This window comes from Centroberyx affinis, unplaced genomic scaffold (assembly GCF_046629955.1).
Source record: "Centroberyx affinis isolate AG114_WGS23_722 - 3 ecotype Tasmania unplaced genomic scaffold, CSIRO-AGI_Caff_v1 ptg000035l_1, whole genome shotgun sequence".
In the NCBI taxonomy this organism is placed as follows: Eukaryota; Metazoa; Chordata; class Actinopteri; order Beryciformes; family Berycidae; genus Centroberyx; species Centroberyx affinis.
The window spans coordinates 182,437-207,563 of record NW_027278749.1 but is presented as its reverse complement, the minus strand read 5'-3'; the positions used below and the strand labels follow the sequence as shown (position 1 = coordinate 207,563).

General features: G+C 41.5%; 2 protein-coding genes and 1 non-coding gene across 3 annotated transcripts; 2 read left to right on the top strand and 1 right to left on the bottom strand.

Annotated features, from left to right (window-relative positions):
* Window positions 1-6,442: 6,442 nt before the first annotated feature.
* tpi1b (triosephosphate isomerase 1b) lies at window positions 6,443-11,088 on the bottom strand. Its single transcript, XM_071516248.1, has 7 exons — window positions 10,892-11,088; window positions 8,810-8,933; window positions 8,416-8,500; window positions 8,071-8,203; window positions 7,794-7,879; window positions 7,296-7,383; window positions 6,443-7,163 (listed from the first exon to the last, which is right to left on the bottom strand). The coding sequence occupies exons 1-7, from the start codon at window positions 10,998-11,000 to the stop codon at window positions 7,045-7,047; spliced, it is 744 nt and encodes a 247-aa protein (XP_071372349.1). The 5' UTR covers window positions 11,001-11,088; the 3' UTR covers window positions 6,443-7,044.
* Window positions 11,089-12,722: 1,634 nt separating this feature from the next.
* LOC139642043 (U7 small nuclear RNA) lies at window positions 12,723-12,777 on the top strand. Its single transcript, XR_011694999.1, has one exon. It is a non-coding gene; the product is annotated as a U7 small nuclear RNA (small nuclear RNA).
* A 768-nt stretch (window positions 12,778-13,545) lies between these two features.
* lpcat3 (lysophosphatidylcholine acyltransferase 3) lies at window positions 13,546-24,888 on the top strand. Its single transcript, XM_071516051.1, has 13 exons — window positions 13,546-13,669; window positions 14,873-14,980; window positions 16,765-16,871; window positions 17,349-17,442; window positions 17,719-17,756; window positions 18,546-18,724; window positions 18,919-19,027; window positions 19,153-19,239; window positions 19,625-19,791; window positions 21,274-21,421; window positions 22,063-22,218; window positions 23,094-23,224; window positions 23,341-24,888. Exons 1-12 carry the CDS (start codon window positions 13,585-13,587, stop codon window positions 23,211-23,213), a joined length of 1,398 nt encoding a protein of 465 aa, XP_071372152.1. The 5' UTR covers window positions 13,546-13,584; the 3' UTR covers window positions 23,214-23,224; window positions 23,341-24,888.
* Window positions 24,889-25,127: the final 239 nt, after the last annotated feature.

The following is a 25,127-nucleotide window of genomic DNA, read 5'->3' as shown; positions in this document are numbered from 1 at the left end:
TTGGTCTTAAATTTGATACCATCTGCTGCTGGTATGAGTGTTTTGTATAGATCCAGAAAGAGAGACAGTCTCACAGACCGACACCCTCTTTAATTATATACAAATTAGAGTCACAGACTCCCATCCAGTCAAGGCCAGCATGTATCTACATTGTGAAGATTGCTTTGATTCAGTCAAAAGTCAAGAAGGGATGGCCCACAAGTTCCACAAGGTCATCAAAATCTAAACCCTTCCCCCAACTGAATCTAAATACGCCACCCTTCAACGCCCTTGAGCAAGGCACTTGGCTGTGGTTATATTTGGTAGTTCTCAGCTGTGAATGAGTATAATTATAGTGTGAAGCAGTGTGTTGCACATAAAGAGTATGCTTGCTCAGTCAAGCTTTCCTGGATTAATTAAAAGTAAAAAAAAAATAAAACACACTCACATGCTCTCACATCTACACTAAACACAACAGGAGCTTTGCACATGTGAGGCAACTTGCAAAACCTTTACCCATACACAGGATGTGACGTAACAGTCCCCAGTGCCATAGGCAAGCATCCCTACAGAGGCTTGATTCAAATGTTAAAAGGATGATGTCCTAACAAACAAATGGTTATCATAGACAACAAGCTACGCCGTCATACATCTACAGGACCATGGGACAAGCAGCACCATTCACTAACTGCCTAATCTAAATGTTACAGGGTTGAATGTGTGAGTGCAGGTAAGTCACTGAGGTTATAAAGCAGGCATCTTCCTTTACCAATGATTCGTTAAAGGAAAAATCCACCCCAAAACACCTAAATACTGTTGAAAAGCATTTTAAGTATTTTTCTTATTCCAATGGATAAGTGGCCAAACATAGATGATGTTGCATAATGCTGAGATATTTCCACCACAGCTACAATGGAGTTTAACAGGAGAAAACTTTTCAGCTATCTAATACATCAATGGAAAACATCACATTTTGGTGTCAGACCCTCAGAATCAAGAAGACATAGCTTCTTTCTAGACTCACCATTTTGTAACAGTCATACAGGGAGAAATCCATTGCAGAAGAGGTTTTCTCCACCGAAAATAGTCTCAATAGCCCATAATGCAACACAGCCAAGTTGTGTTTTGTGTAAGGGGCACAATTTGTTTTTTCTCAGCGGGAAAAACATCCTCTCTTGCCATTATTATTGCTGTCATTATCACTATTGCTATTGTTATTGCGCTCTCCACTTACATGCAAAACCAACGGCAACAAGCATCCAGAAAAAAAGTGATTTTAATACTTCCTATAAGCTGACAAATTAATTTCTCAGTTGCTTCAGCACTTGGTTATGTCGCCAACAGTTACGTCCTTGGGGAAGGCTCATCCTGACAAAATTTGTCTAACAGCAGCTATGCCTGAACACAAGGAACAGGCAGGGTCCTCATACCCATTGACTGAGAGTTTTGGGAGATGGTAGAACATCACAGTTTACACCAACGATGACTGATTCAGTTTGTCTCCATACCCCACAGCCGAGTCTCTTCCTCTCTACACTTTCCCAATTCATCCACCCACCCTGCTTTGCCTGAGAGACAGTTTTGGCACACTTTGCTGCTTCCTCCGGCTGTTGTATTTTCTCCACCATTATTTTTCTTTCCCATTGGAGTTGCCCTTTTCCATGAAGGTTGCCCTATGGCCAGCTGCACCTGCCCTACATTATCCCTAAGTCTGAGTGCCGACTGGGCCTGCGGCACTGCTTCTCTTGAGGTCCCTTTTTGCCCCACTGACACAGTATGTGCTCCCACTCCTTAGGTCTTTAGACTGTCAACGTCATGCCTTTCCCATACAAAGCCACACTACTAAGACACTGTGGGACTCCAAGCATTTCCTGACATAGAAGCTAACCAGCCTCTCAAACTCCTCTGTATTTATAGGTATCTCATGTACTATCAAGAGCCACATTAGAGGCAACAGATCGAATTGCAGGTACCATAATTTAAACTGGAAGTCTTGACGTCTCTGTGGCCTCAATACCTATAACCACCTTCTGCCTTAGCTCCTGAATCTGCTCCTTGTCTTTTAATGTTGCATCATACAACTTTCCTAAGCCTTTGACTGGTCTATCTAGTACTGTTGGGATTGCTTCTTGTCTATGTAGAACCTTTTGTTTGCCCTTGTTTCTCCTTGGCAATGGAGATGCTCCTCAAATAATTAAGCTTAACTTGCATTCTAGCCCAATTAAGGTAATCATTCAGTTTGTTCAGCAACCTTTTTGTGCACCCCATTTGACAAGCAGGGCAGGGATTAATGTCTAATTTTTAACAGTTCTAACCCATTTTCACAGTATTACTGAAAGTCCAGTAAAGAACAGTCACTACCTATTTATTCACTGTACACCTCCAAGATTCTTATTTTAGTACCATTTAATTTACAACACAACATTATGAGCATTTAATTTTCAGGCACACTTATCCTCTGTGGCCTGGGAGTTGGATCCCCACGCATTGACTACTTTCACCATCGCCCCAGGGAGAAGTTCATAAATGGTCTTTAAAATAACATTTTCATAGTCTGCTCCAGGGTCTTCATACTGAGGTGCAGATTAAAAGCTGTAGTGCAGTCTGTCTTTAAGCATCAGTGTGAGCTCTTCATCTGTGTTTGGGCTATGGGATAATTCCATTTCTTGCATAGTGCCATGAAGGATGATTGAATGGGAACGTTAAGTCACTAGACAGATCCTTTGTTGCAAAGCCTGTTTAAAATACAAGAGCATGTGTCAGTGTTTAGTTTGCAACAAGGCCTTAATATGCAGCTGCATAATAGTCTTGGAATGACAGCTAGCACAGGGCATCGCTAAATTTCAATAACAAACCGATTTTCAAACCACTTTTAAAATTACATACCTAATACACCCACTAAACATTGTTATATCCTTTTGTAAACCAAAAGACAACTAAGGTGTGTGGTGCTTAATACTGTTATTAATTTACCCTCTGAAGAGCAACAGTGACCTGACATGATGAATCAGGGGAACAAGTAAGCATAAATTAACTATTGAGAATAAAGAAAAATGAGGCTACACTCTTCAAGCATCTAATGATAGCATCTTCCTAAAATGTTTTCCTATGCTGCTAATATGTATTTAACATTCCAGATTATCGCCTCAGCTGTGCCCATTAATTGCTCATTAAAAACACTTGAATTAAACCGTTTTGGATATTTTGAGTTAGTGAGGGGCAGGGGTGTGTAGCTGTTTCTCTAAACCAGCAGAAACCAAACTGGGGTTCAGGGCCCCACAGGCGTCCTTGAGAGGTTTCCAGGAGGTGATCAGCAAAATGACTACTAGCTTTATTGCATCTTTATTGTTATTTCATTCATTAGAAGTTAGCACTGGGAGATAATGTGGAGGAATTACTTTTCTGATCAGAGCTTTAACTCTTTCCACTGTTATCTCCGCAGAGAGCAAAGACAGACAACAAGCTCTTCTCAGATGGGGTCCAAGGGATTAAAACACTATCAAATGGTCTGGGGGTGTATCTGGCGCATCTGTCTGGGGGTTCTTGGTGTGGAAAAAGTGTGGGAACTTCTGCCCTAAATGATGTGTGTCACTGTAGCAGAGGTGGGTATACTCTTGAGATAAAGCAGGTAGACTGCGACCCCACCATCCTACATATTTCCATGGTAAGTAGGCTAATAGCTGAGCATGCTCTCAATTCCCAGAAAAGAGGTAGATACACTCTGTACACCCACTTATACATTCAACTAATGGTCTGGAGTCTGGACACTGCTAAATGGATGTAAAAACATGAATGAAATGCTGTTACTGGAGCAGAGTACAACTGCCCCCTTCTTATGCTCCTGCAACAGAGAGCAGCAGATGGCAACTCCTGTTTGAAATGCATTAAAGAAAACCAAACTGTAACTATTCTGAGTATTCACATTTTATTCTGCAAGAATAAAGTTACCATAATCTGTGTTTATAAAAGTCTGTCAGTGAGTGTATTATACCATTTATTTTGCATATCATTACTGCAACTGGTGTTTTTGTACACAAGGTTCAATGAGGCCTAGATACATTCGGTTGCATGCATATTAATCAACATAATTCACAACTAAACGTGGAAGACAGAGCCATTACTTTCTTTGTTCGCACTTGACAGGTGTCTAATTTTCTTTAATAATAAAACCACATAGGGTAACATACAAAACAACAACACAGCTAGCCCAGTGAACAACAGTGCAATTATAATAGCCCACGGTAAAGAGTCATATAGGCATATTCTCCCTCTTATGCACGCTTCTCATGTGCCTGCCAAGGGACTCCATCCATTTGAAGGATTTACCACAGTAATTACACACAAACTGCTTTCCTTCAGTGTGAATTGTCTGGTGTCTGTTCAGAGCGCTCGTTGTGATGAAAGTCTTTCTGCATATGTCACATCTGTATGGCCTTTCCCCTGTGTGTGTCCTGATATGTGCTGCAAGGTGGGAGCAATTGCTGAAACGTTTTTCACAAACAGAGCAACAGTATGGCTTCTCTTTATTTTCCTCACTGTTGATTTGGTAGGGATGAAAGGGCAAGGTTGGGTCTTGCAGATTGCTTTTCAGACTGGAAGGGGACGAGATGAATTCTTTAATGTCTGACTCAAGCCCTTCGAGCTGCTCTTCGTCGTGACCCATCCAGAAATCTCTGTGAGTCTTCTGCTGCTCCTTTTTGACCTGTGAGGGCTCTGGATGCTCCTGCTCCATACTACTGCTGCCGTCCTGCTCGCAGTGCTGTGGCTCAGCAGCCTCTACTGCAGGGACAGCAGGGATTGATTGATGGTGCTGCTGCTGATGGTGATGATGGGTGTGCTGCTGCTGCTGCAGCTGTGCTCCGGGACACCTATCCGACCGAGGGACTAGGAAAAACACAAAGGATGAGATGACATTTATGCAACATGATAAAATAAAAGAAAAAGAATGAAAAGCACGCTGTTTTGTTTTCACGCAGCGCCATAGCGCAGCAAAGCACACATCATTCAAACCAACCTGACTTCAGAAGCTTCAGCTGCATCCGTAGACGACTGATTTCTAGATCTTTTGAACGAGAAATTTCTTCTTTGTATTCAGCTATTGTCTTTTCAACTGCTCCAAATATCTCCTCGGCCGCTGCTGTCAGTCTCTCGTTGAGAAATGCTTTCAGTGACTGCATTTTGGCCATTTTTGGAGACAAATTAATAGCTTTTGCTTGCGCTTGGCGATATGTTCTTGAGACTCCGGTGAACGTCACGCTTCGCTTGTAAACACGGACATGAGACTGCCACGCAAAGTAGGGAAGGTGTTGCACTATCGCCCCCTGCTGGAACGGGGTGCAAATAATACAGCATTGTGTTTGGTGGAAGGGCTTCAGTTCAGTGGCTGTGTCGACACAGTGAAAAGGTAAACTGGACAAAGACAAAGGCAAATATTTGGTTAAAATCCAGAGTTTACTGAAGACAGACAACCAGGCCACTGTCTTTTCAGTCAGGGACTAAATGGAGTTTTGACTTCAACCCAAACTGAACTAAAACTTAAAACCTACATCCTAAGCACCAGAGGGAGAGACATCCACAAGAAGGAGAGACACCCACATTGCATCCAAACATAACATACAGAGGGAGCACAGACACCTTGCTGAATCTCTGAACAAAGACCATGTTAGGCCCAATAATCAATCAACTACAGTTTAGACTTGACTTTTAAGATACTACTTAGGAGAGATGTGTGTCTGTATATCTATGTGTTTTTGCCTCCAGATTTGTCCAGTAGTATTGCAAGTGCAGCGGGTGAGAAGTAAAATAAAGAGTTTGTAAAAGGTCCACAAGCTGGAGAGATAATTACTCTTACTGACACACACACACACTATGTAGACCTAAAGTGGGAATGTAGTTATAGTATATATGATGCTGTGACCAAAATCTGTGCTCAATGTGTTTTGGGTTCCGTTACATTAGCCACTCACAGATGAAGCCTGATTCTGATAGACATCAGTGCCTGTATGTGAGTGCTCACTGCTTAATGGGCAAAGCTACAGTTTTCTCATAATAAATGGCTCCTTGGCTGCTGTGAGTCGAAGGATCTGGCCGTTGCAGTTCAGTGCCAGGATAAATATAGCAGTCAAATGCCTCCATGCATGGCTTTGTCTTAACAGGAGTTCACTACTGTAATGCGACACCCTCTCTCTCTCTCTCTCCAGTCCTGAGAATACCACTGTGATTTTTGTCTTCTGTATAGCAATACATAGCAGCCAATCATCATCATTGTTTAAATCATCTGGACTGGGGGGTTTGATATCTTTTGGTATATTATTAAATCTTCCCATTCATAATATGGAATACTACAGAATGGGATTACTTCTGCCTCAGTTTTGTCAAAAAGTCATGGAACAGATTCCATCCGGGCCAAAAAGAAAACTGCGGTGACCAGAACAAAAACGGGACACGACACATTGAACCAGTCTCTAAACTGTTTATTATAATGTTTCCTTTACAGCCTTTCCCCCCCCCTTTCATACCCATCGGCCATGACACAATATGATTAACATGTAATGGACACTTCCCTCTTGGCAAAAGAGCCAATAAGGGAGTGGATCATGCACGTCTACAGGGAGGTATAAGCCACAAAACATCATAATCACACAAAGAGACACCTATATTAAAAAGACAAGTAAATGTGATTGACAAGAGCTGTGACACTGTATACACCAAAGTCCGTAAACTTTTCAAGTAAAGGCATGGGCTGCTTGTCCACCTCGAGGTGTATTTGTCCTTACAGCTTGAGCACTTGTGTGGAAGTTAGTATGCACACACACTATCTCAGTGGACTTAACTCTTTTCAGTGCAGTACAGTGCATGTGTCAACCTGTCCCTTTTCTTCAAAACAAAATACCAAAAAAGAAAACAGAGGGAATGACATCATTACACAAATACTTTGAATAAAAAAAAAAAAAGAGGGGGAAGAGGACTGTTCTAAGTGCTGAGATTAAGGGATGATGAAGCTGGATCATCTGAATGGAGTCGGCCTCTGATCTGGATGTGGTCTCGTTGCAGCTTCCTGGGTTTTTATGCCTTGGCGTTGATGATGTCAACGAACTCTGCCTTGAGGGAGGCTCCGCCCACAAGGAAGCCGTCCACGTCCTTCTGGGAGGCGAGCTCCTTGCAGGTGCCGCCGGTCACAGAGCCTGAGGAGACGAAGAACACAGAGTGATGAGAGAAGAGAGAGATGAGGGGAATCCAAAGTGACAAAAATAAGGTTGAATGAATGCTAAAAAATACTTTCACTTTCAAGGCGCTGTTTCTACACACTGACTGACCTCCATAGATGATCCTCACAGAGCTGGCCACAGCCTCAGACACGTTGGTCTTCACCCACTCCCTCAGTTTCTCATGAACCTCCTGGGCCTGAGAGGAAAAAAAAACACAGGAAACAGACCGTCATGATGAGCAATAGAACCTTGTCACAAACATGGCTGACGTACTTCCGCTTCGTCGTTGTCAGGTATAGATCAGTTCTCACCATTGCCAGCAATGTCAAAAAGACAACTTTCTGTGTCTTTCAGGCTAACAGTAATTTCTATGCTGTTAGCATTTTGTGAGCCTCAATCAAGTCACTTTTTTATAGTTTTGCAGTCGTCTGACAACAGAAATTGAAAGATATGTCAGTGAAAACGCCTGTATTGTGTTATACGCTATGTTGGGTTGAAACACTAAATAAGTGATCACAGATGGAGTGAGAGGCGACAGGAGGTTGACTTTTTCACGACCCCAAGCTAAATGTTAGTAGTAGTAGTAATGTAGCTTCCAACACTCACCTGCTGTGGGGAAGCGGTCTTGCCGGTGCCGATGGCCCACACAGGCTCATAGGCAAGAACCACCTTGCTCCAGTCCTTTACATTGTCTGGGAAAAGAGAGATATGATAAGACTTGAGGTGATATTTCGCAACTTTTCAGCTTTCCATCACGTCCATGCTTCATTTCAATAGGCAGTCAACCTGCGATATGACCTCCCCTGAAATGTGTATTACAACAATTCGACTTGGTTCCATTCCCATACGATTCTACGGTGGGATTGTCCAGACAGTTTTGTACCTGCGATGACTTTGGTCTGAGCGAAGACGACCTTCTCTGTGATGCCAGCCTCTCTCTCGTCCAGCTTCTCGCCAATGCAGGCAATCACACCGAGACCGTTCTCCAGAGCGTGGGCCGTCTTCTGACCAATGAGCTATCAGAGAACACATATAAGCATCCAATGACATGGCAGTACAAAGTGTAGACATATTGATTTAAAGGGGTTTAGTTCTTTAGTTCTTACTGTCAGGTTAAGCTGTCATGCCTAATACTTATTATATGAAATATTACACCAGCTCTCAGTGTTACAGACTACGATAAAGCTGGTGCAAACTGAAAGAACAAGACAAGATAATGTAAAATTACCTCGTCACTCTCTCCGAAGACGTGGCGCCTCTCGGAGTGTCCCAGGATCACCCAGTTCACTCCGCAGTCCTTGATCATCGCAGGGCTTGAGACGGAAAATATTCATACAATAAACACAAAATAAAGATAATCCACTTCTGCACTATAAATTACATATTTTATAACATAATAAATTAACAGGATTTCATGTTCCTGGGGTTTTTCTGATAACCCTGCAAGCCAGATGATTTTGCGAGTTGACCACAGCATTTTGCATTAATTACCTGCATCGTGAAACTACTTTTCTGAATCTCAGGTATTTGCATGATGTGGTAATATGAGCCGTTCCATGCATCCATATTTATAGAGCATCATTAAACTCTAGTTGCGTTCCTCTGATGGACACAGGCCCTACCTGATCTCCCCAGTGAAGGCACCCTTGGCAACTTTGTAGCAGTTCTGAGCGGCCACACCAATCTTGGCATCCAGCGTGGACCTGGCAAAGTCCAGGTAGATGGATGGGGCACCGCACACCACGTCTGTGAGCACAAAGGAGAAAAGACCGCTTAAAATTCATCTTTGAGAACTTAATCTTATAATAACAATAAGATGACACTTCATTGATCCCTGCATTTTTCTTTTCTTTTTCGTTTTGTTTGCCCCCATTCACATGGATGTCAGAGTGCATGTTCAGGTACAGAGCATCATCCCTGGAGCTGGCAGGAATTCAGAGTCTTGCTCAAGGACTCTTCAGCAGGGTGGATACTTGCCAAAACAGGGGCTTGAACCTGTGTCCGCCAGTTGAGGGACAGTCTCTCTAACCACTAGACCACCCTGCCGCCCTGAAATCCTACCCCATACTAGTTTAACTAAGTATGCGCACAACTTTTCCCCACAGCGCTAGTGCCACAACACCATGGGCATCCAACAAATTCAGACCAGTCTTGATGATCTTAATCTTAAGAAGAAAAAAAAACCAAACACAAGAAAGCACTGGTTGTGGACTACTCAGTGTTGCTAAATATGTTGCAATAATTCTTAGAAACTGCAATGTAGCTGCACTGTGTGCCAAGATAAAATGTTTGCACTGCAGACCTAATATTTATAAACGTGCGAACATTTAGAAATATTTGCACATTTATCTCTCAACCTTAGATTTTTCCTGAGTCAACAGGAGTACAGTCTACACAGTTCAAGCAGAGTACAGTAAGTCAAGACACTGACATTCACAATGTAACTATATCTTGAGGTTACGTGAGTCTATATTAAACACCTCCTGTCACTGTGGGTTTGGTAAAGGTCATTTATCCCTGGCCACCGATAGTCCCCTCTGCATAAAGGTCTGAGTTCAACCTCCGAAAGGTCGCCTGCATGGCTGCATTCTGCAGGGGTCAAACAGGAGGCAGCAGCCCAAGTTCAAAGGTCAACAAAAGAGTCCAGACTTTAAATATCCTACATGTTAAGAAAATCTGGAATGAAACAGCTGAACTTTGACTTTAAATCTCTACGGAGAGGCCGATGGGAAAAGCCTGCTCGAGTTTCTGATCTGACACAGAAACTCTACTGTTTGTGCGTCACACACTGTTGAGCCGCCGGAGGAGTTGTAGGGGGCGGATCTTTTAATGGAGCAAGGTCCAAGGATAGTCTATATTGTGATAATGAGAACTCGCTCATATAGCCTATGTATGGTTGGATGTAGACCTAAGCCCCCGACGACTGTGCTCACTCGGGGGTGTGCACAAAACCCACAGTTGCATAATAGGATCTTGGCAGAGGACAACAACTGGATGTGATGACTGCGGAAGCGGGCCTTTAAGACACAGCGGTGTGAATCTCTTCCTTGCAGAGTGCCATGCACTGAATCAAAATTGAATGAATGAAATGAAAAACGGAATTATAATAGGCCTACAGCAGCAGCGCCGTGTAGGACAGCGCCGAGTGGTTATAGTTAGTTGCCAGTTTGTAGGACGAGAAGTGCAACAGGGCAAATATCTATCCCACGGATTCAGATTGACACTCCGCCCAGCGATCAGACGCTTTCACAGCAGCGGCTTGCTGGCTGGAAGGGCTACGTGCCGCTTCAAACGCACACATAACACACACACACACACACACATAACACACACACAGACATCGCAGAAAATCCAATTTGAGCGTCCATGATCTGTCCGTGCAATTTTCTATTCGGGGTCTTGTGTAAGCTCGGGTGAAGTGGGAAAAGGAAAGGACACAGCTCGCACTGAAGGCTGCGAGGTAGCTTACAGTAATAAGCACATAAAAATGATGGAGCGGACTGTGATGCTGTGATCACATCCATTGATTTATTGAACCACTGAGCCATTTTGACTCTTGATGGAGAGTATTCGCTTGTTAGAGAATTAACTTGAAAGAAAAAAAACTGACAAGCATGATGATTGGAAATGTGATTATCAGCTAAGCGATTACATGTTGCACGATCAAAGGAGCGCTGGAGTACGAAATGTCACAATTCACGTACCGACGTTGGGGTCCAGCTTGGCGGTGTTCATGGTCTTCATGAGTTCGCCGAGGCTTTTCTTGTCGCCGTTCATCTTCCAGTTTCCACCAACGAAGAATTTCCTGCTCATGTTTGCGGTTTTGTGGGTGCTTGCTGGGCCTTCAAACGGTGCTGACAGTCCACTAAGGTCTACCTAGTCTGGGGCAAGAGAGCGGACGTGCAGGAGCAACGGAGTGTATTTATGAACATGGAAAATTTAACCCCTCCTCTCCGCGCGCGCTATTGGTTTGTGGCGACACGCCCGCACAAGCGTTTCCCTATTTGAGGAAGGGGAAGAGCAAATGTCATGGTGCCTTCAAGTGCCCTCCGTAAGCTTTCTCTTTTTTTCCTGTTCTTTTTTAAGTAATTTTTATTCTCACAATCTTTAAAATAAGCGACGCCTATAGTGTTAACGGGGAAGGTGAAAGGCCAATGACAATGTAGCAAATCAGTAAAATAATAAAAACAATTGATCACAGAAAAGTGCTTGTTGTACTTCTGAGTTCCAAAGTCGTAAATATGACATTCAGCTGCTTTTAGTCAGCAATAATAACAAAATGAACCCTAAAACAAATGTATTATTTCAGTGAGTGTTGTATTATTTAAAATATTAATCAGCAAAGAGCTATATGCTGTTGTTTTATTGTTTTATTTAGGATCCCACTTAGTTATTCCCGCAGTGGCAACTATTCTTCTTGTTGTACATGCATGGCAACTAAAAATCAAACACAGAATGAAAATAGAACTATACAACAATACATTATATATATAATGCCAAATAATAACATACAATAATGAAATACATCAATTTTTTCACTCTCGGCAACTCGAGTATGATAGAAAATTCCCACCTTCCCAGTCGTGCGTAGGCCTACCACTTTGTTGGGTCGGAGATGTTCGTGTCACATAATTACGATATTTCTAACAGCACCTGAAGGCAGCATCACAGCCAATATATTTTTATCAAGCTGTATTAGACACGAAGACATTCAAAAATAAATAGAATAGCCTAGTAGAACTAGGCCAATGAAAAGTAAGAGGACAGGCCAAATATTAGCGAGCTCGAGTGATCAACATGTTTTGCCATAGGATGAATGGAAGTCAGTGATCAGGTAACTTGTCCTTGTTAAGTTACCGACATCCAATTAACATTTAAACTAGTCATGATTGACAGATTGATATTTTTAATTAGTCTAATATTTCAACTAATTATAATCTAATTATAAATATATTTTTTTTCATTTTTACTAGTCATAATTTCAAATATGTAGATACCTAGATATCTAGAATTAACATTTTGACTGTCATAGATTGATTTTAGATATCTATAATTAATATTTTGACTAGTCATGTGAAACTCACTTGATTAGAATTACGACTGCTCAAAATTACTACATTATAAATATGTTGACTGGAATTAAGACTAGTTGAAAATCTGTTGTAGAAATCTATTATTTGGAGTGAGCAAACGTTAAAACGGCCTGCTGTATGGATTCACTCTCTGATTGGCTGAGACGAAACTGCCCCGCCCCTTTGTCCTTCCTGGGAGTAGTAAAATGGGTTTTGATTGGAGGATATTCAGCGGTACTTACAATACCCAACATGCATTTCGCTATAAAAAAAAATATTTATCACATTGATGTAGTTGAATTTAAAGGTGTTTAATTTGATGTTCAGTGTAAATTAACATTATAGTTCTCATTTTCTACTATTGGCTTACTTGGGTAGTTTTATAATGGGGAAATTATAAAACACCATAACTAAGTGTTGTATGTCGAATATACAAGTACGAAGAGGATTATTTCATCAGTAGGAATTTTGCTCTTTAGTATTTTTCTAGTAGGCTTCTTGTACAAATAGAAGCCCCCAAACATTGTGAAATGATAAAAAATCCAGTCTTTTGAGTGCAGCATGTTATTCCTGTGTTGGAGTTAGTTAATATAGAAAACTACAAATCAGAGTTCTACAAATGCAATGGATTATATGCGTATATTAATGTGGCAGGTGAGCATAGTGCTATGCTTATTATAAAGTGTGTGTAACGTCCCCAAATATTCGATATCTAGATAGATAATCTCCAATCTAAAGAGAAATACTGCTGTAAAAGTTACTGCTGGGAAGTGGACTTGAACTTGCTGTTCATCCATCTCGCCACATGGGGGCAATTTACACCACTTTGCTACGTCAGTTTTGAAATAAATGGTTGTTAATCATGCACTTAACTTTCCCATGTCATGGACCGTTCCCAAGGTTAAAAGTTGCTACAGAAGGCATGTCCAAAAACAATAGAAACAAAATCCACCGGACTTAAAATGAATAGTTGAAGCAATGGAATTTGTTTCTACTGTGTTTTTTTTTTTGACATCTTACTACCTGGATGACTAAAATGCATCTACACAGACACACAGAGGGTTGATCACATGTTACGTGACTGTGTAGTAACTTACTGTCAGCCTAGCCTCAACTGTTGGGGACATATTGTGAAAATAGAGCAGGAAAAAAAGTGTAGTAAAGAGGGAGGAGAGAGTAGAAAGAGGAGGAGTTGGGGTGGAGAATCACAGTTTCAGTGTGTCTCCAGGGAGGATCGAGCAGGGCAGATATAGGAGTGTGTGTGTGCCTGCCACAAGTCCAGATTACAGACACAGCGCTGACAACCACTTCCGCCCACAAGAAAGATGGCGGCTCCCTTGATGGAGAAATTGTCGGAGTCTTTAGGTTCCCCAGAACCAGCGGTTCGACTCATTTTATCTGTTTTAATTGGTGAGTTTTACCTCTGCAACCACTGACAGTCTTCGTCGTAGCTAGATAACATTACACTCATCCCGGTGACATTGCTGGGTGCTGAGCTGCTCTTCTGCACTGTATCACTGCACTCATTCACCGCTAACGTACGCTAGCTCAGCCAGGTACTATAAAGCTACTAACAGTGCCACACACAGGCTGCAAACGAGTTGTATAGCTTTACTACTACGTTACTAACTAGCTAGCTTAATCAATTACGGGCATTCAAATTAGTCTTTTATAGAAAGCTGTCTCATGAATGACATATCCCCTAGCAAGACCGAGTGGCGAGTTGAGCATATTGACAGTACATGCAGTAACAGTGGATACTCATCACCACCAACGGCTAACTTCTGTGTTTGTGCCATTAAGGTTAAATCAGCGTCCATAGAGCGATAACGTCGTGTGTGCATCTGTAGGAGCCTAGTATAGTCGACCAGTCACTGAGTTTTGAGAAAAGTGTCATGGTTTGCTTTACTGTTTTGCTCTGCTGTTGAGTATAGTTAAGTTGTAAATAACACGTAGCACTAGAGAGGTCGGTTCACATTACAGGGTCGGTATGTGTGTGGGGGAGGTGGGAGGAGGACGGCTGTCCTCTCTGAACTTTGCTCTGACACATGGACATGTCTGATTTCTGTTGTTTCTCCTGACTAGTCACACTGGTGTCGACTCACACCAACAATAGACTGAACAACGCTATGCAGATCATTATATTGAAATAGTTTTGTTGGCTGACTCCTACTCTTCACCCGTTTTGTTGCATGGTCGTTTCCTGTTGTTGTTTATAATTATCCTCCATCATGTCTTCTGTTTTATTCAGAACCTGTTTTGTAATAACTGCTTCATGGGTTGGACCTAAATAACCAGCCATGCAATTGGCAAGTTTGCTATTGACTTCGCCACATTGCTTGCAGCGTAGTCAAACATAAAAGGTTGTGCCAGTTCTCGTGATAGTAACACACACACACACACACACATACACATTCATGCGTACATGTAGTAGCAGCAGGGCAGTGTTGGTGTGTGTTTGCCACATTGAGATATGCCCCCGCTTTATCTGGAGGTTGCAGTGCTTTGGCACAAGGTCATTGTTGTTCACAACGACTCACTTAGCTAATGTTGATGCATGTAGCCTCCGTAACAGTTTTCCTCTGTTCCTCTCTGTTCCCCTCTCTCCTGCAGGATACCCTTGTGCCCTGGTGTACCGACGGTTCTTCTTCCACCAGCCTGCCACCATTGTTCACTTGTTTAACACCTTTTCTGGACTGGCTCTAGCAGCATTCAACTTTGGTGAGATGAAGAGGGAGAGAAAGGGGCTGTGTTGGAGGTAGACTGACTGAATAGATATCTATTTGGCTATTACTCAGCGATAAATTAAAAAAAAATAATAGTATTTATTTTATTTTTTTTACGATTTCTTTCATCATACGGCTATTCTTAATTATTTATAGGCCATTTCCTTTTGCATGAGTTTGTTATGATTTGTGTGAGGGCCACTACTGATAACATTGTACGTCAGTGCCAGCTACAAAACAAGTACTTGAAGCCAAGCTCAACAGCTTCACTTATATAAACATTATGTATAAATGCTTACAGATATTAATTCCAATATGAAGTACTTTGCTCCTGCTGAGCACATCAGTTTAAACACTAGCTAACTTGCTGCATGAAGAAATAATAAACAATTTCTATTAATAACATGTACACTGCTCATTTTGCATAGATTCATTATGGCTTTGGATTGACTTTGGATCAACTTTTAAATATGTATCTAATTACAAACTGTCAGTACTGAACAACAGTATAGGTAGGTCTGACATAGAAGAGAAAAAGCTCTGTAACGGTGATATTTGCCTTCCAAGATTTTGGTAAATGAGCTGAAGGTAACTCGGCGCTCAAATGTATATTTCAACCAAATCAGTTTCTTAACTTTGTACAATGGGAAAGCTAGTTAACCTACTGAGTGTTATTTGCATGTGCATTAGGCATTGTAGATTGAAGCGGAGTTAAAGGTTTGAGCAAAGTCAGTTATTTGTGGAAACAGTTTCTCTGACCAGTAACTTGTTAGTCCAGCCATGGGCGGGTAAGAAATAACGCCAGACTAGCCACGCAAGTGAGACAAGTCTCGCAGTGTGAGCAACTCGCGAGACTCGTCTGGCTTGCAAGGCTGCATTCAATTCAGCATCTGTGGGCTGACATCAAGATCATGAGACTGCGTATTTTATATTAAGTTTTTTTATCATCCATTTCCAAAGCCAAATGTGTCCTTTGAGCCAAAAAGCGTCTTCCAAAGGACTCAAGCTGCCCTCTGTCCATGTGTCCATGTCACCCAGCTCAGAAACCAGTCCGAAGCGAAGGAAATATTACATGAAAATATAAAGCACTTTTGCCACATTTGGATTGGAACTGAGTGGCTTAGGGATGTCTAGTTGTAGTCCTAGTTAGGTCTGTCCCCCAGTAATGTGGATGGATAATCACCTATTGCTAAGTCATGAGAAAGTAAATATTTTACTCTGTAACTGAATAAATTGCAGAAATAGTAGAGCAGGTTTGACCAATGGAGATTTACATGTAAATGTTACTTTTTAATCATTTAGCCAGCACTCCTGTCCAGAGCAACTTATTGTACAATGAGTGCAACAGTAGAATAAACATACATTTCTAAATTGGCAATGTGACAAACAACCAATAGTAAGCAATGCAATTGTAGATAGGATGGATGGATGAATAGAGCTTCTCTCACATGGATGAGAGCGGTATGCTGAGTAAACACGGCCTGCTAACACTGATCTCTTGTTTCTTTATTCTGTTGTGGCTGCACTTGGATTTTACAGCAGGTCTGATGCTTTCTCTTTCTCTTTGTGAAATACTCTGTCTTCCATTCCTCTTTGAAAGCTCATTTCAAATCGGATGTATGTCATGTCTTTGTCTTGCTGTCCGTTCTCTGTCTCTGTCAGTACTGAACTAAGGAGGAAAAATGCTGTTGTCATGTCCAGTCCTACAGGTCACACTTGACTGCACTTACCCCCCCCCTCCTCCTCCTCCACCCCCCTCTGTCTGTCTCTCTCTCTCAGGCTCTCAGATCTATCACTCCGCAGTATGCATCCTCGTCCAGTTCCTGATGCTGAGGCTCATGGGAAGGACGGTAACAACTGTCCTGAGCAGTTTTACCTTTCAGATGGTGAGGGTCTCCCCCTGTTTCTGTGCCCCTTTCTCCATGTGCTTTGTTGGGATGCAGGCTCACTTTATATTATTAGCCCCCTTTCTGTCCACCATTAGACTTTCACTGCAGTGGCTTAGGTCCTGCATGTGCACATGCTTATGTCGGATGTCTGCTTCGTCACACATTGCCTGTAAGCATGTTGTATGCCCTTTCTCTCACTTGCTCTTACATGTAATGCTTACACTCTGTGACATACAGTCATGATACCAGGTTTTTAAATAGGAATTATTTCAGTTTTTTGACGGAACACTTCCATTGATTTCTGTTGGAAATGTCCTGTTTTCATGCTTTTCTCTCCTCTTATTTTCTGCCTTTTTGAGTTGCCCTAATCATATACCAGTTTAGTGATATTTGATAATGCAGAGATATGATTACGGTCCAATTGTTACTCAAGCTCTCCCTCTCTCTCTCTCCTCTCTTTCTGTCTTCCTGTAGGTATACCTGCTAGCGGGCTATTACTACACAGCGACGGAGGAGTATGATATCAAATGGACCATGCCTCATTGTGTCCTAACGCTAAAACTTATTGGTAAGTTGACCATATCCATTATCACTCACTATTCTGCTTGGGATATACCCTGCTGTCTCGTCAAAGTAGTTACTACAGAAGCTTTCTCATTGTGCTAGATTTGACATGTTCCTATTGCTGTAGTTGCAATCTCCCTCTGTTCCCTAGTGAACTATTAGCTTGCTACTAAACTGCTTAGAGGGCCTTGGCATGCTATAAGGTGTTCATTCTAACGACTATGACAATCTTAGTTACCCTAACATAGCCTCTGACACCAGTTGCATTTTCTGATTACAGGTTTGTCATTTGATTACTATGACGGTGGGAAGGAACCAGTGAGTTGATTGATCTCTCTTGCCTATTTGATCACTGGTCAATTTGTATTTGTATTGTCTGTCTTGGAATGTTCTTTTTTGCAGTTTTGCTCAATGTATCTGTGTTAGTTTGTCTTGATCTCTAGCTTACTTTTTTATTCTGTCATGTGTGTGTGTGAGAGCGAGGGTAGATTGTGTTTTCGATAGGAGGGATTATTGTTAGTTTGCACCCACCAGCCAGAAGACTACTGACTTATCACGCTGTCTCTTCTCCGTCTGGTTTCCTGTAGTGCAATTTGCGTATCTGTGTTGGTTTTTACATAGTTTCATATTTCTTTGGCAGCTGCCCAATGTTGCTTCAGTACATTATTATTCTATCCAGTCTTTAGGCTGTGCTTTTCATTTTGTTTTATCTATGTTAGAAAATCCATAAATTTGTTCCTTGTCAGGCTGGTATTATCAGTGTCTTCCTAAGTGCTTCAGATAAATGTCAGGGGTCGCTCTTCAGTGCTTAGAAACAATTCAGTTTACAGCCTGTAGTTAAAAGCCGGTTAAGTACTATTTAGTGCAGTCAAATTGAGTTAGCGGTCAATCTAGATTGTGGTCAAATTTCAAAAGAACCCTTGGTAACTAGATAGGGAGTGAGCTCATCATTGTGCCTTTTAAAATGTCGTGTCTGTCCATTCCTATTTTTCTATTCTTTTTTTTTCTTTGTTTGTTTGTAAACCATCTCCCCATGACCCTCTTTCCCATCTCTCTTCCTCTCTTCCTTTTCACTCCTCTTCTTCCTCCTGTATCCCTACATCCCAGTCCCAGCTCAATCCAGAGCAGCAGAAGGCGGCACTGCCCTCTGTGCCCTCTCTGCTGGAGGTGTGTGGCTTTTCCTACTTCTATGGCGGCTTCTTGGTGGGGCCCCAATTTACACTGCGCAGCTACCAGAGGCTGGTGGCAGGGGAGCTCACCGACTGCCCTGGACAGCCCCCCAATAGGTAGAGGAGAGGGGAAGGGGGGTTGGGGGGGTGATGGAAAGTGAAATGAGCTGAAACACCAACTACTTATCACCATAAAAATAAGACATTTGTTCAGTGTTTCAGCCCTTCAATTAACACTATTAACCTATCTTTTTTTCTTTTTTTTGTTTCTTGCTCTCATCCCCCACCTCTTCCTTTCCTGTCTCTCCCAGTATTATACCTGCTATGAAGAGGTTTGCTCTGGGTCTTCTCTGCCTGATTATATATACAATATTCAGTCCACATTACCCAGACAGCTACTTCTTAACAGATGAGTACGAGGTGAGAAAGACAACATAATTGAAAATGATCATTGTTAATTTTGCATACATTATTCAATGTAAGATAACGTAAAGCTTGATGAGTTTTTTTTTCACATTCTAAAATGTAAAACTTCCTTTCTACAGGCTCAGCCATTCTGGTACCGCTGTGTGTTCATTCTCCTTTGGGCTAAAGTCAGTCTATATAAATATGTCAGCTGTTGGGTTATAGGGGTAAGTATTCTCTTGATCTGGTAATCTCTGTTCAGAAAGTGGTTGCTTCGCAAGGCTGAAAAGGAGTAGCAAATCGTATAAATGAGTCGCAAATATGATAGCAAATCACTAGTGGCTTACCAATTTGCCTCCTGAAACATACGGTAGGCCTCATTTGCATTCAACCACATGCTAACATGCACTTCCCAAAGCCTATGAGGGCATCGCCACAACCACACTAGCCTTTTACATACTTTTGCATAGAGTCATACATGCAGATTATATTTTTGATGTCGCGCCCTGACGAGTGTGAAGAAATACTTAAAGGCCCAGTTTATCTGGTTCTTGTGCTCTGTGGTGTGATTTTACTTAAGTGTTGATCTGGCACGTGTGTTGTGTGTTTCAGGAGGGTGTATGTATACTCTCTGGACTAGGCTACAATGGTGTGGGCCAGGATGGTAAGCACCAGTGGGACGCCTGTGCCAATATGAAGGTGTGGCTGTTTGAAACGACGCCACTCTTCACAGGAACCATTTCTTCATTCAATATAAACACAAATGCCTGGGCTGCAAGGTCAGTGTCATGCCTGAATGATCTCTCCAGTTCTGTAGCTTGTACCCAGAGTGGTGCTGTAAAAGTTAACCATCTACTTGACTGATGACTATGAAACAGGGGGAGAAGATCTAATCCAATTTGCATATTTGGCAATGCGTCACAATAAATGAGTAATGTCACATGCCAAGGGTTCTCCACACTTTGTTTCAACGGCAGCAGAATCGCCTGGCAAAAGCTGTTTATCACAGGAAACTGAAGGGAGCAGACATCCTGGGAGGGGCTCAAAAGTTTGTGTTTTTCAGACAATTACAGTTCTTCAGCATGGGACTCATGCATGAAATTTCCAGAACATGTGACAGCATTTGATGACGAGCACAGCAAGCAAAGCAATTTATTGAACGCACCCAATTTATTTGGTCCATTTCAGTTGACTGAGCTCGCTACCTCAGCTTACTTTAACTTGCTACTATGCAAAGTACGTGAGACACAGAGGATGGAAGAGGAAGTGGGAATTTGTAATAATTTCTGTTCGCTGCAGAATGGAAGTAGAAGTTGCTAAACTGTAGCAATGTGGAAGTTCTGTCAGATGATAACTAATAGAGCTATCAATTGTTTAGTTACAGTTATGCTTGTATATCTGGCCCTTTCAGAGCTTTCTCTCTAGAGGGCAAGCAGATATGCCCATGGCGGTATACAGTACAGAAGTGGCACTTAAAATGCTCTCATTGTTTGACCTACATGCTAAACAGGTCTGTGTATTTATAGTCATGTATGCATTACTACTGAGTTATTATTCCCTTGGCACACATTCAAGCAGTTTAGTAATGAACGGGTCCAATTGCACAGGATTTAACCTGGATCAGGTAACGCTATGTAACATTTACATCGTTCATTCCAAGACACTTCTGGAAAGAACAACCTGGTGCACTAAAGTTACAGAAGTAGGAGTAGGTATGATTAAAATATACAAGTTGTTCAGGGTGGTCCTTTTTTGAGAACTGTTTGAAGTGTCCATTCATGCAGCATAAGGTTGAAACCAGTGTGTAGGAGAGAGGCTTGACCAGGTGGTGTGAGGAGAGCAATGAGCTGTACTTCAACTACTTCATGTACTTCCTTTTGTTTTTTGTTTTTTTTACTGCCGTCTGGCCCTGCCTTCTATAGATTAAGTTTCCCCCGGGGCCAGTCCCCAATGTGCTGTAAGAAAAAAAAAACACTCCTTTGGGGATATTTAACATGATGTGAGTGCACTTGTCAAAGGTATTATAATATTGTAGAATAGGCCACCATTGAATTGATGAGCACTCTTCTTGAGGATGTGAAGTTGTTGAAATTTTCAATATAATCTCAGTTGCTATGCAACAATAATTTACAGGTAAAAGGGAGTGCTAATTGATAAGTAGTCATGCAAACAATGATGGAGAATCCATTAAGCATTTGTAGCCTGATTGCCCTAATTCATGGTAAAAAGAAGTAATGCCAAACTCTTGGTTTGCTTTTTAGGCATGTGTTCAAGCGGTTGAGGTTCCTGGGCAATAAGATGCTGTCTCAGGTGGCCACGCTGCTCTTCCTGACCATCTGGCACGGCCTTCACTCCGGCTACATCATGTGCTTCTCCATGGAGTTCATCATCGTCCATGTAGAGAGACAGGTATACTAGAGATAGAGGTTAGTCCCTGGAGCAGGGATAGGCAACTTAAACGGTGGTGAATAGCTAATTAATAAATAAAATCTGTGGTTACTGTGAGGGAGCTGGTAGACCTGTTTGTAATGAACATATACTCCTTTAAATCTCATATGCAAGGTGATATGTAGCGCAATCTGCCTTTAATAAACAGAACATCAGCTACTTGATTTTGGGACAATATGAGTATTCATTAGTTATTAGTTCATTAATTATTATTATTAAGTAGCTTCATTTGAAAATTGAAATGTGCAGGACACTTATACTCAAACCTTATGGGTATTTATTTCATTGTGAGTGGTAACTGCAAATTTTTTGACTGAGAGACACATTGTGGTTGCACCTTGAATTATGCATATTTAGTTAAGGGAAAGGCTGCTTCAGAGATCCGTGGTTGAATTTTAAACAAGAGACAACCTCTCAGAATCACGTCTTATTACTTAGTGACATAATACTATTGATCAAATGCACCTCACTGCTGAATGTATTTGTAATTAAATATTGACAACATTTGCAATTAGGAGTCAGTTTATTATGTAACCATTCCTCTGTTTAATCACTATAACCATTGCTGAATCGTATTTGTGTGTGTCGTCTGTGTGTGACAGGCCCAGGCTCTAGTGAAGGACAGTCCCTTGCTGACCAAGCTGGCCAACAGCCCGCTCTACCCCCTCGTCTATTTAGTGCAGCAGTTTATCCACTGGCTCTTCATGGGCTACCCCCTGGTGCCATTCTGCCTCTTCACCTATGACAAATGGCTCAAGGTAATTCAGGATTTATGGAACCGCACGGGTCATTTGGGTATTTGTGGGGTACAGCTAACTCGCTATTGTTGCTGCCAGTCTCACTGTATTGTTGCATTACAAAGTTATTAATTCTTCCAGTTTTGCTGAGTGTTGAATGTGGAAACGGCTAAATCTCTAAATCTGTCAGTCTGACTAATATCATGACAGGCTTACAAAAATGCAAAATAATATGTATTGATTTCTTCCACCGATGATCCAAGTGCTTGTGGTTTGGATGTGAATTTACCAGCAGGGTTAGAGTGTCCACCCTGATAATGTGTTTCTTCATGTGTTTTGTTTTTTTCCCCCCGATCAGCCCAGCCCCTCTGTCTGCATGAGTAAATATAATTTATAACACTGAATGAGCATTTTCACAGCAAGTCCATAAGCCTTGTCTGTAGTAAAATGTAATTGCTCTTGCTTATATCCAAGCATGAATGTAAAAATTACACACTCTAACTTACTCAATTACTTTTTGTTGTAGTTGTACTTTTTTGAGGGTTTTTTTTATCAGTAATTTTACTTTTACTTAAGTATGTTTTAAATGAAGTATTGTACTTCACTACATTTTAAAACTCATCAATTACAGAGGACAAATTTGTAGGCTGTCTGTGAACATTGCTCCAGAAACTGGTGAGTCATAAATTGACCATATGTGGAGCCATTCACAGTGAACAGTCAATCGGCAGAGAAGAGTAATCTGGCTTTACTTTATTTTGTAAAGTTTTTTCTTTTTTTTTCAATTAAAAGAATTTAGTTTGAACTCTGTCTTCACTGTCTTTTAGAATTGCATAGAAAAGATCACATCTAACAATGTTCTCCTTTTCTGTCTTTCTGTCACCTCTGTCTTCCAGGTGTATTCGTCCATCTATTTCTGCGGTCACTTATTCTTCTTCGCAGCCTATTTAATCTTGCCATACCTCCGTAAGGTGCTGGTGCCTAAGAAAGAACGGAGTGAGACGAAGCAGGACTAAGACTTTACATGGTAAACGAGTGTTACTCTCAGTCAGTCACATGAAATTAACAAAACCAGTTAATAATGTTATCAAAGCGAGAGATGAAGAGGTGTGTATGATGTTTTAAATCTCTGTTTCCTCCCAGGTCTCTCTGTGGCTGAATATCCACCCAGGATGCAACTGAAGGGAACTGTGACTTTTACGGAACAGATCGGAAAATATTTTAAGGCCTTTAGTAATATATATTATATGTCCATGTAAAAAAAAATTCTTTCTATATATTTTTGTGTTTTAAATGGGATGGGTGTTTTTTCAAACATTTGGAGAAATGTTTACAGGAAATTATCATTGTGCCACATGGGTAATTGTGAGCCAATCAGGGGTGATTTCCTGTTTGTTTATTTTTCTTTTTTAAAGACATGTGGGACTAGCTGAACTTGAGACTTAAGTATTGTCTACACAGAATTGCACTCACCAAGCACGGGTTCAGAGCCAGCCACTGGCTCTGATATATTTTGTTCTGTTTTTCTGTCTCACCTCGAGCCCCCGCATCTAGCAGTGAGCCTTCACAGGACCAAGGTTTAGGCACAGCAACAATGTATTTGGCACTTTCAAATGTAATAATACAACATGCATACAGCTTGTTGGAAAAGAGAGACTGCTGCTCTGACAGGTATGATAATATTCGGGGGCGGTCATTTGTCGAAAGTGGCTGCCCAACGGTCATACGAAGCACTGTAAATCACACTGTACACTAACACTCAACTCAAAATGGCCTTGTATTATCAATGAATGTTTTTGCATTTCTTCTGGTTTTAATTTGATTGAAACATTTTTTTTTTGTGATGAAAGACTTGATTTTATAGAATTTTAGGAGGTTTTATGAAAAAGAAAATTTTGTAGCTTTGGATAAGATTTCATGAAAGGATTTGCATTGTTCTCCTATTATTCCTCTTAATCATTTTGTACGACTTCTCCTGCCATCCATCCTCTTCTCTCTCTCTCACACACACACTCACACTCTCTCTCTCTCTCTCTCTCTCTCTCTCTCTCTCTCTCTCTCTCTCTCTCTACGCTCCTCTTCTGTCTGCCTTGATTCAAACCCAGCCCTCAGCCCTGACTTTATAGATCTGAAAGTGTGGAAATCGCCCTCTCCTTGCACTCCACCAGGCCATAAATTCACCACAGTTTATCGCTTATCCTACCCTCTCAGATCTCCACACACAGGGGGGCAGGGGCTGTTTTGGAACTGAGGAATTGTCTCATTTTGAACTGGAAGCAAAACTGAAACAAAAAAAAGAAGAAAAAAAAAAACACTTTTGTATTGAGTGATTTTCACTAATTCATTACAGACACCCATGGTCTGTTCCTTCATGTTTTTTAACAGCAAGTTGGTAAGTAGTTGAAAAGTGTGAATTAGCTACATCCCATTTCCACTGTGGGAATGCTTCTGTTTTGGGCTGGATGGTCTGATCCATGGTATGTGAAGGAAGGCATGGTACTGCCGCCCTTTCAAATGCAGAGACACATGGGGAGGACAGCACCTCACTGTAGCAACAGCCCAGATTTTAGTAATATTTATACATGACATGGTGATTATTAATTGATGTGAATTATTATTTCAAGAGACTACTTTTTGCCTTATTCCTACCAAATGTACAAAAGAAAACGGGGAAAAAAACGTAATTTTAAATACATTTTTTGTAATGTTCATTAAAATGCTGGATTTCAAAAACCAAGGGTGTCTGAGCTGTGATTGTTATGGTGTCATCATGTGAGAGTGTGTGTGTGTGTGTGAGAGAGAGAGAGTGTTTGTGTATGTGTTTGTACGTGTGAGAGTGAGTGTGCGTGCACGCGTCTGTCCCATGCCCATGCCTTTTCCCTTCATCTGTCTGACAGGAGCACAGGGCAAAAAGGGGCGATATGACGTCA

What these genes read in the sequence shown, in the direction of transcription:
- tpi1b (XM_071516248.1), bottom strand. Translation starts at nt 11,000, where the DNA reads ATGAGCAGGAAATTCTTCGTTGGTGGAAACTGGAAGATGAACGGCGAC. An exon ending in TCAGACCAAAGTCATCGCAG is followed by an intron (nt 7,880 to 8,070) that starts GTACAAAACTGT and finishes CTCTTTTCCCAG; the next exon opens with ACAATGTAAAGGACTGGAGC. An exon ending in TGTGAGGATCATCTATGGAG is followed by an intron (nt 7,164 to 7,295) that starts GTCAGTCAGTGT and finishes TCGTCTCCTCAG; the next exon opens with GCTCTGTGACCGGCGGCACC.
- lpcat3 (XM_071516051.1), top strand. Translation starts at nt 13,585, where the DNA reads ATGGCGGCTCCCTTGATGGAGAAATTGTCGGAGTCTTTAGGTTCCCCA. An exon ending in CCTAACGCTAAAACTTATTG is followed by an intron (nt 17,443 to 17,718) that starts GTAAGTTGACCA and finishes TTCTGATTACAG; the next exon opens with GTTTGTCATTTGATTACTAT. An exon ending in TCGTCCATGTAGAGAGACAG is followed by an intron (nt 21,422 to 22,062) that starts GTATACTAGAGA and finishes TGTGTGTGACAG; the next exon opens with GCCCAGGCTCTAGTGAAGGA.